Here is an 11,167-nt window from a genome sequence, read left to right as displayed (position 1 = left end):
AGGTGTACCAACATGGCTCCGGTTCCTCCGCCCACTGCCATTTTAGGTGATCGGATTGGACGGGAGGGACCTGGGAGGAGCAGTGGGAAGGGCCCGGTTTGGGGGAAGTGCAAGCGCAGAGTTTAAATCCTCAAACTTCTGTGAGGGGGCTGAAAGCAGCAGGTGAGTCTATAGGCTGTGCTGTGCTCCCCCAGGATACTGCGGATACCGTGCAGAGCTGTGTGCTCCCACAACTCTCCCCTTAGCAACCAGCCCCCCTCCATCCATAACTCTCCCCTTAGCAACCAGCCCCCCATCCATCCATAACTCTCCCCTTAGCAACCAGCCCCCCTCCATCCATAACTCTCCCCTTAGCAACCAGCCCTCCATCCATCCACAGCTCTCACCTTAGCAACCAGCCCCCCATCCATCCACAGCTCTCACCTTAGCAACCCCCCCATCCATCTACAGCTCTTACCTTAGCAACCAGCCCCCCATCCATAGCTTTCACCTTAGCAACCAGCCCCCCATCCATCCACAGCTCTCACCTTAGCAACCCCCCCATCCATCCACAGCTCTCACCTTAGCAACCAGCCCCCCATCCATCCACAGCTCTCACCTTAGCAACCCCCCCATCCATCTACAGCTCTTACCTTAGCAACCAGCCCCCCATCCATAGCTTTCACCTTAGCAACCAGCCCCCATCCATCCATTCACAGCTTTCACCTTAGCAACCAGCCCCCATCCATCCATTCACAGCTCTCACCTTAGCAACCAGCCCCCCATCCATCCATCCACAGCTCTCACCTTAGCAACCCCCCCCCCCCATGATCCATCCACAGCTCTCACCTTAGCAACCCCCCCATCCATCCACAGCTCTTACCTTAGCAACCAGCCCCCCATCCATAGCTTTCACCTTAGCAACCAGCCCCCATCCATCTACAGTTCTACACTTAGCAACCAGCCCCCATCCATCCACAGCTCTCACCTTAGCAACCAGCCCCCATCCATCCATTCACAGCTCTCACCTTAGCAACCAGCCCCCCATCCATCCATTCACAGCTCTCACCTTAGTAATCAACCCCCCGTCCATCCATTCACAGCTCTCACCTTAGCAACCAGCCCCCCATCCATCCATTCACAGCTCTCAACTTAGCAACCAGCCCCCATCCATCCACCTATCCACCCACAGCTCTCACCTTAGCAACCAGCCCCCCATCCATCCACAGCTCTCACCTTAGCAACCAGCCCCCATCCATCCATAGCTCTCACCTTAGCAACCAGCATCCACCCATCCACAGCTCTCACCTTAGCATCCATCCATCCACAGCTCTCACCTTAGCAACCAGCCCCCATCCATTCATCCACAGTTTTAACCTTAGCAACCAGCCCCCCATCCATCCATCCATCCATCCATTCACAGTTCTCACCTTAGCAACCAGCCCCCATCCACAGCTCTCACCTTAGCAACCAGCCCCCATCCAGCCATCCACAGCCCTCACCTTAGCAACGAGCCCCCCATCCATCCACAGCTCTCACCTTAGCAACAAGCCCCCCATCCATCCACAGCTCTCACCTTAGCAACAAGCCCCCCATCCATCCACAGCTCTCACCTTAGCAACAAGCCCCCCATCCATCCACAGCTATCACCTTAGCAACCAGCCCCCCATCCATCCACAGCTCTCACCTTAGCAACTAGCCCCCATCCATCCACAGCTCTCACCTTAGCAACCAGCCCCCATCCATTCATCCACAGTTTTAACCTTAGCAACCAGCCCCCCATCCATCCATCCATTCACAGTTCTCACCTTAGCAACCAGCCCCCATCCACAGCTCTCACCTTAGCAACCAGCCCCCATCCAGCCATCCACAGCCCTCACCTTAGCAACGAGCCCCCCATCCATCCACAGCTCTCACCTTAGCAACAAGCCCCCCATCCATCCACAGCTCTCACCTTAGCAACAAGCCCCCCATCCATCCACAGCTCTCACCTTAGCAACAAGCCCCCCATCCATCCACAGCTCTCACCTTAGCAACAAGCCCCCCATCCATCCACAGCTCTCACCTTAGCAACAAGCCCCCCATCCATCCACAGCTCTCACCTTAGCAACCAGCCCCCCATCCATCCACAGCTCTCACCTTAGCAACTAGCCCCCATCCATCCACAGCTCTCACCTTAGCAACCAGCCCCCATCCATTCATCCACAGTTTTAACCTTAGCAACCAGCCCCCCATCCATCCATCCATTCACAGTTCTCACCTTAGCAACCAGCCCCCATCCACAGCTCTCACCTTAGCAACCAGCCCCCATCCATCCATCCACAGCTTTCACCTTAGCAACCAGCCCCCCATCCATCCATCCATTCACAGTTCTCACCTTAGCAACCAGCCCCCATCCACAGCTCTCACCTTAGCAACCAGTACCCATCCATCCATCCACAACTCTCACCTTAGCAACCATCCTCCATCCATCCATAGCTATCACCTTAGCAACCAGCCCCCCATCCATAGCTTTAACCTTAGCAACCAGCCTCCATCCATCCATCTATCCATCCACAGCTCTAACCTTAGAAACCAGCCCCCACTCTTCCGTCCACCAATCTCACTTTAGCAACCAGCTGCCATCAATCCATCCATCGCTCTCACCTTAGCAACCAGCTGGCATCCATCCGTGGATGGATGGGGGCTGGTTGCCGTGGCAAGAGCTGTGGACGAATGGATGGGGGAGATGGTTGCTAAGGTGGACATCACACTTGTGTTTTACCAATCCTAAAATGCAGACCATTCCCTCTTATGCCTCGTACACACGAGCAGACTTCTCATCGGACTGAACTCGAAGGACTTTTCGACGGAGTTCCGACTAAATGGACTTGCCTACACACGATCCCACCAAAGTCCGATCCTTTTGAACGTGATGACGTACGACTGGAGTAGAAAAGGAAGTTCAATAGCCAGTAGCCAATAGCTGCCCTTGTGTCGTTTTCGGTCCGTCGGACTAGCATAAAGACGAACGTTTTTTTTCTATAGGAATCGAGTCCGTCGGAAAGATTTGAAACATGTTCTATTTCTAGGCCTGTCCGCTGGAATCGTTCCGTCAGACCTTTGCTGCCGGAAAGTCCGCTCGTGTGTACGCGGCATGAGTGTTCTCTGCATAATGCTGTATGATAGGAGGAGGGTCAGGTCACATGACTGACAGGTCACATGACTCAGCTCTCCTGATAACCTGAAATAAACATGTAGAGGGGGGGGGGTGCAGTGCTGGACATGTAATAAACATTGATATCCTAGTCTATGAATGTTCATAGCGCCCCGAGATACCGGCTGCCTGGAACATGGAACGGTCGGTGATTGGATATTCGGCATCTTATAATCTGATAACCCGCCAAATGTTTTCTGTCTCTGACCAGGAACCATGAGGAGAAGTGCAGTCACCAACCGGCAGTCCCTGATACCCCTGCGGGTCCAAGACAGCAACCGAGCAGCAGTGGCCACCCCGCAGACGTAAGTCCCTACAGACTTCTGGGACGTAAGATTGGGTTAGATAGAGATTTTTTTTTTTCCCTTCTGCTCAGGAAGTTGGGGGAATCCTCTTCAGAAAATAAAACTGGCAGAGATTCTAACCCTCACTTTCTTCAAAAGGAAAAGAAAATTGCCTGTAGTACAGTGACCCGTCAGAATCTATTTTGTGCTGACCTTGAATTCTGATTGGATGTTACCCCACTTAGGAAGAGGTATGGATACACTTGAGGAATTTTGAAAGGGGATCAGTTCATAAGGGTCTGTTTACATCTGTGTTAGCCATCTAAAGAGCAATCTGCAGTGGATCACTTTTCAAAGGGCATTTGGCAGGCGGTGACGAGGCGATATGTCAACTTCCTGTTTCAACTCCGAAAAGCCGGCACCACCATTTCCCAACTGCATTGTACACGATTGTGGCCCCATTCAGTTGACTGGGCAGTACCACCAACTGAATGTAGAGGGGGGGGGGGGGTATTTTTCCCTTGGCATATGTATACCTCCATATAAAGTAAAAATAAAATGTGTTGGGGATTTTAAGTAATCATCAGGTCTAAAATTGTGCATTTTACTTGCTTGCTTATTAACATGTACAATGGATATAAAATGTCAGGTTTCTGTGATGTACAATAAATGAGACAAAGATAAATCATTTCAGAACTTTTCCACCTTTTTAATGTAACCTATAAACTGTACAACTCAATCTAAAATCAAACCGAGGGAGAGTAAAAATAAAATAATGTGGTGGCATAAGTGTGCACACCCTCTTATATCTGGGGATGTAGCTGTGTTCAGACTTAAGCAATCACATCCAAACTCATGTTAAATAGGAGTCAGTACACACCTGCCATCGTTCTAAAGTGCCTCTGATTAACCCCAAATAAAGCTCAGCTGTTCTAGTAGGTCTTTCCTGACATTTTCTTAGTGGCATCCTACTGCAAAAGCCATGGTCCGCAGAGAGCTTCCAAAGCATCAGAGGGATCTCATTGTTAAAAGGTACCAGTCAGGAGAAGGGTACAAAAGAATTTCCAAGGCATTAGATAATACAGTGCCTTGCAAAAGTATTCACCCCCCCCTTGGAATTTTTCGTGTTTTGTTGCCTCACAACCTGGAATTAACATGGATTGTTTGAGGATTTGCATCATTTCATTTACAGAACCTGCCCACAACTTTGAAGATTTTTTTTTTTTTATATTGTGAAGCAAACAACAAATAGGACAAAATAACAGAAAAAGTCAATGTGCATAACTATTCACCCCCTAAAATCAATACTAGGTAGAGCCACCTTTTGCGGCTATCGCAGCTCCAAGTCGCTTTGGATAAGTCTCTATGAGCTTGCCACATCTTACCACTGAGATTTTTGCCCATTCCTCCTTGCAAAACTGCTCCAGCTCCTTCAAGTTGAATGGTTTGCACTTGTGAACTGCAATCTTTAAGTCTGACCACAGATTTTCTATTGGATTGAGTTCTGGGCTTTGACTAGGCCATTCCAACACATTTACATGTTTCCCCTTAAACCACTCAAGTGTTGCTTTAGCAGTGTGTTTGGGGTCATTGTCCTGCTGGAAGGTGAACCTCCATCCTAGCCTCACATCACACAGAGTGCTACAGGTTTTGCTCAAGAATATCTCTGTATTTAGCACCATCCATCTTTCCCTCAACTCTGACCAGTTTCCCAGTCCCGACTGCTGAAAAACATCCCCACAGCATGATGCTGCCACCACCATGTTTCACAGTGGGGATGGTGTTCTTTGGGATGTGATGTGTTGGGTTTACGCCAGACATAGCGTTTTCTTTGATGGCCAAAAAGTTCAATTTTAGTCCCATCAGATCAGAGCACCTTCCGCCATACATTTTGGGAGTCTCCCACATGCCTTTTCGCAAACTCAAAACGTGCCATTTTGTTTTTTGCTGAAAGTAATGGCTTTCTTCTGGCCACTCTGCCATAAAGCCCAACTCTATGGAGCGTACGGCTTATTGCTGTCCTATGTACAGATACTCCAGTCTCTGCTGTGGAACTCTGCAGCTCCTCCAGGGTTACCTTAGGTCTCTGTGCTGCCTCTCTGATTAATGCCCTCCTTGCCCGGTCCGTGAGTTTTGGTGTGCGGCCGTCTCTTGGCAGGTTTGCTGTTGTGCCATGTTCTTTCCGTTTGGTTATGATAGATTTGATGGTGCTCCTAGGGGTCATCAAAGATTTGGATATTTTTTATAACCTAACCCTGACTTGTACTTCTCAACAACATTGTCCCTTACTTGTTTGGAGAGTTCTTTGGTCTTCATGGCAGTGTTTGGTTAGTGGTGCCTCTTGCTTAGGTGTTGCAGCCTCTGGGGCCTTTCAAAAAGGTGTGTATATGTAATGACAGATCATGTGACACTTAGATTGCACACAGGTGGTCATCATTTCACTAATTATGTGACTTCTGAAGGTAATTGGTTGCACCAGAGCTTTTTATGGGCTTCCTAACAAAGGGGGTGAATACATACGCACATGCCAATTATCATTAATTATTTTTGTACTCGTGCCTAAAAAGTCCAAAGTCCCTCCTTTTGCTTTTTGCATGCCAATTATCAGTTTTTTATTTCTGAAAAATAGTTTTATGTATATATTTTTCTAATTTTACTTCACCAACTTAGACTATTGTCTTCTGATCCATCACATATAATTCAGATTTTAAAAAACATTGAAACAAATGCTGTAATTTAACGAAAATAGGTAAAAAGCCAAGGGGGGTGAATACTTTTGCAAGGCACTGTACCATGGAAAACAGTGAAGACAGTCTTTATCAAGTGGATAAAATCTGGCACGACAGTGACATTACCAAGAACTGGACGTCCCTCCAAAATTGATGAAAGACGAGAAGAAAACTGGTCAGGGAGGCTGCCAAGAGGCCTACAGCAACATTAAAGGAACTGCAGGAATATCTGGCAAGTACTGGCTGTGTGGTACATGTGACAACCATCTCCCATATTCTTCATATGTCTGGGCTATGGGGTAGAGTGGCAAGACAGAAGCCTTTTCTTACGAAGAAAAATATCCAAGCCCGGCTAAATTTTGCAAAAACGCATCTGAAGTCTCCCAAAAGCATGTGGGAAAATGTGTTATGGTCTGATGAAACCAAGGTTGAACTTTTTGGCTATAATTCCAAAAGATATGTTTGGCGCAAAAACAACACTGCACATCACCAAAAGAACACCATACCCACCGTGAAACATGGTGGTGGCAGCATCTTAGAGGGAATTATGACCAGTTCCAAATACCAGTCAATATTGGCACAAAACCTTCAGGCTTCTGCTAGAAAGCTGAACTTGAAGAGGAACTTCATCTTTCAGCATGACAACGACCCAAAGCATAGATCCAAATCAACAAAGGAATGGATTCACCAGAAGATTAAAGTTTTGGAATGGCCCAGCCAGAGCCCAGACCTGAATCCCATATTTTAGTTTTTTGTTTTTACTTCCCGATCTGTAGTGTTCTTGTCGAATTGAAATGTAGTGCATTGAGCAGAGAACATTGGGGGATGAAGGGGGACATGAGCTAAATGGAGTGAGTTGTGTTTTTCTCCCTTGGCAGCTAGAGGGTAAATCCTTTCATTCACTGTGAAATATTGACAGAGGTCGTGTGATTTGTACACCTACCAATAGGGTGTTTGCTAAGAGTTGCAAAGCTACTACTTCTAATATATACAGTATCGTACAAAAGTGAGTACACCCCTAACTTCTTTTTTTTTTTTTTTTTTTTTTTTATATTTTATTCTACCTTTTTTATGTGACAACACTGAAGAAATGACACTTTGCTACAATGTAAAGTAGTGAGTGTACAGCTTGTATAACAGTGTAAATTTGCTGTCCCCTCAAAATAACTCAACACACAGCCATTAATGTCTAAACCGCTGGCAACAAAAGTGAGTATACCCCTAAGTGAAAATGTCCAAATTGGGCCCAATTAGTCACTTTCCCTCCCTGGTGTTATGTGACTCGTTGGTGTGAATGGGGAGCAGATATGTTAAATTTGGTGTTATCACTCTCACTCTCTAATACTCGTCACTGGAAATTCAACATGGCACCTCATGGCAAAGAACTCTCTAAGGATCTGAAAAAAAGAATTGTTGCTCTATATAAAGATGGCCTAGGCCAGGGATCCTCAAACTACGGCCCTCCAGCTGTTGTGGAACTACACATCCCATGAGGCATTGTAAAACTCTGACATTCACAGACATTCATGACTAGGCATGAGGGGAATTGTAGTTCCTGAACAACTGGAGGGCCATAGTTTGAAGACCCCTGGCCTAGGCTATAAGAAGATTGCCAAGACCCTGAAACTGAGCTGCAGCACGGTGGCCAAGACCATACAGCGGTATAACAGGACAGGTTCCACTCAGAACAGACCTCACCATTCAACCAAAGAAGTTGAGTGCACGCGCTCAGTGTCATATCCAGAGGTTGTCTTTGGGAAATAGACGTATGAGTGCTGCCAGCATTGCTGCAGAGGTTGAAGGGGTGGGGGGTCAGCCTGTCAGTGCTCAGACCATACGCCGCACACTGTATCAAATTGGTCTGCATGGCTGTCATCCCAGAAGGAAGCCTCTTCTAAAGATGATGCACAAGAAAGCCCACAAACAATTTGCTGAAGACAAGCAGACTAAGGACATGGATTACTGGAACCATGTCCTGTGGTCTGATGAGACCAAGATAAACTTATTTGGTTCAGATGGTGTCAAGCGTGTGTGGTGGCAACCAGGTGAGGAGTACAAAGACAAATGTGTCTTGCCTACAGTCAAGCATGGTGGTGGGAGTGTCATGGTCTGGGGCTGCATGAGTGCTGCCGGCACTGGGGAGCTACAGTTCATTGAGGGAACCATGAATGCCAACATGTACTGTGACATACTGAAGCAGAGCATGATTCCCTCCCTTCAGAGACTGGGCCGCAGGGCAGTATTCCAACATAACGGCCCCAAACACACCTCCAAGACGACCACTGCCTTGCTAATGAAGCTGAGGGTAAAGGTGATGGACTGGCCAAGCATGTCTCCAGACCTAAACCATATTGAGCATCTGTGGGGCGTCTTCAAACGGAAGGTGGAGGAGCGCAAGGTCTCCAACATCCACCAGCTCCGTGATGTCGTCATGGAGGAGGGGAAGAGGACTCCGGTGACAACCTGTGAAGCTCTGGTGACCTCCATGTCCAAGAGGGTGAAGGCAGTTCTGGAAAATAATGGTGGCCACACATAATATTGACACTTTGAGCCCAATTTGGATATTTTCACTTAGAGGTGTACTCACTTTTGTTGCCAGCGGTTTAGACATTAATGGCTGTGTGTTGAGTTATTTTGAGGGGACAGGAAATTTACACTGTTATACAAGCTGTACACTCACTACTTTACATTGTAGCAAAGTGTCATTTCTTCAGTGTTGTCACATGAAAAGATAGAAGAAAATATTTACAAAAATGTGAGGGGTGTACTAATTTTTGTGAGCTACTGTATGTTTGGGTGTTATAAGTAATTTTCTAGCAAAAAAATACTGATTTAAACGTGTAAACGGAGTGTGTCAGAAAAAGCCGGGTTAATTGGTTAATTGTAATAGCTTGTTTTTGGTTTTTCTCCAGCAAAGAGAGGCCTGGGCTGGGTAAGCTCAGTATAACTAAGCCGACTTCTGGGACCTCGGAGAGGAAGACCAGCTTCTTTGGAAAGAGGTAAAATGACTGAAATTAAAGGAGACCTTCATTATAGAATGTAACTTTTCCTCCCTGAATTACTCCTGCCCCTCCCCCGCTTCCATTCTTACCTAGGTAGTACTGTCCTGCAGCTCCCTAGGATATCCCCATCACATATCCCAGGATGCTGAAGGAGTGTAGACACACAGAGTGCAGACCTGACAGCATGTCACTGGGGGCCGGCTGCAAGAACTTGGAACAGACAGCCGGCTCCCAATATCATAGGAAGGAAAGATGGCAGCAAGGGAGTCGGTATGTGACCGCAGGAGAAGGCTGGGTTGTTCTTTCTGCTAAGAACTCTCAATAACCAGTAAGATGGGAAATAAAAAAGGGGGGGGGGAGAGTTTCTGGGGAGCTCCTCTTTAACCACTTCAATACCAGGCACTTAGACACCTTCCCGCCCAGACCAATTTTCACCTTTCAGCGCTGTCACAATTTGAATGACAATTGCGCGGTCATACAACACTGTACCCAAACAAATTTTTTATCATTTTGTTCCCACAAATAGAGCTTTCTTTTGGTGGTATTTGATCACCTCTGCGGTTTTTATTTTTTGCGCAACAAATAAAAAAAGACCGAAAATTTTGAAAAAAAACAAGTTTTTCTTTGTTTCTGTTAAAACTTTTTTGTAAATAAGTACGTTTTCTTCTTCAATGACGGGCACTGATATGGCTGCACTGACGGGCACTGATACGGCGGCACTGATGGGCACCGATGAGGTGGCACTGACGGGCACTGATGATGGGCACTGATAGGTGGCACTGGTATGCGGCATTGATGGGCACTCATAGGTGGCATTGATGGGCACTCATAGGTGGCATTGATGGGCACTCATAGGTGGCACTGATAGTTGGCACAGATGGGCACTGATGGGCACGGATGGGCACTGACAGGTGGCATGAATGGACACTGATGGGTGGCACTGATGGCACTGCTTGTTTGCAGTGATGCCCCTAAGGGTGGCATTGCTGGGCATCACTGCAACATAATGGTGCCCATTTGTGGGCACTGATTGGCACAGATTTGGCACACTGGGCACATGTGGATGGCCATGGGGTACATACCTGGCCATCCACATGTTGCCCCTTCCCTGGTGGTCCTAGTGGCGATCCCTGGTGGTCCAGTGTGGTGATCTGCGGGGGGGGGCTGCGCTGATAAACAATCAGCGCAGACCCCCCCCTGCCAGGAGAGCCGCCGATCGGCTCTCCTTTAATCGCGTCTGTCAGACGCGAGTGAGGAAGAGCCGATCAACGGCTCTTCCTATTGACAGCGTGATCAACCGTGATTGGACACGGCTGATCACGTGGTAAAGAGCCTCCGCCGGAGGCTTTTTACCAAGATCAGTGTAGCGGTGTGTCAGACTGACACACCGCTCCACCGATCGCCGCGATGCGCGCCCCCGGGGGCGCGCTGCGACATGTTATCCTGCTGGACGTCGTATGACGTCCAGTCAGGATAACAGAACCACTTCCCGGACGTCAATCCGCTATAGGGCGGGCGGGAAGTGGTTAAATGGCACTTTTCATAAAGTGTGTGTCTGAGAAAAAAATGTATGAAGTGTCACTTTTATTAAAAAATGATGGACAGGCAGGAGTTTTAATGCAGTAGAGACATGCCTAGTCTTCTGTGCATTAACCTTCCCTTACCTGCCTGTCTTCTCTGTGCAAAACCATGACACAGGGCAGGTACGTATAACATGTTTGTTATTTTTAACAAAAAAAAGAGACTTTAGTATCACGTTAAGCTTAAAAAAGAGGGGAGAAAAAATGCACTGGAAAGCATTAAAAATGTGCATTCAGAAAAAAACATCCAGACTGCATTTCTACGTTGTGTACTGGCTGAAGTACATCTCTGCTAAAGACGCACATTTCACCATATTTTATCCCTTTTGAAAGCTCGGCGTACAGAAAAACGCCTGTTGATCCTGCCAGAAATCCAATGAGCTCCTAACTTCCTGTG

General features: G+C 47.5%; 1 protein-coding gene across 1 annotated transcript in view; it reads left to right on the top strand.

The window, feature by feature from the left end:
• The first annotated feature begins 6 nt into the window (after positions 1-6).
• Positions 7-11,167, top strand: part of LOC141129438 (kinetochore protein NDC80 homolog) — a 70,577-nt gene continuing 59,416 nt past the window's right edge. The window contains exons 1-3 of the mRNA XM_073617473.1: positions 7-162; positions 3,387-3,480; positions 9,101-9,187. Of these exons, the coding sequence (XP_073473574.1) occupies positions 3,392-3,480; positions 9,101-9,187 (176 nt within the window). The 5' untranslated portion in view covers positions 7-162; positions 3,387-3,391. The remainder of the gene's footprint in view (positions 163-3,386; positions 3,481-9,100; positions 9,188-11,167) is intronic.

The sequence above is a fragment of the Aquarana catesbeiana genome, linkage group LG02 (genome assembly GCF_042186555.1).
Source record: "Aquarana catesbeiana isolate 2022-GZ linkage group LG02, ASM4218655v1, whole genome shotgun sequence".
Classification (NCBI taxonomy): domain Eukaryota; kingdom Metazoa; phylum Chordata; class Amphibia; order Anura; family Ranidae; genus Aquarana; species Aquarana catesbeiana.
This window is presented reverse-complemented; position numbering and strand designations above follow the sequence as displayed.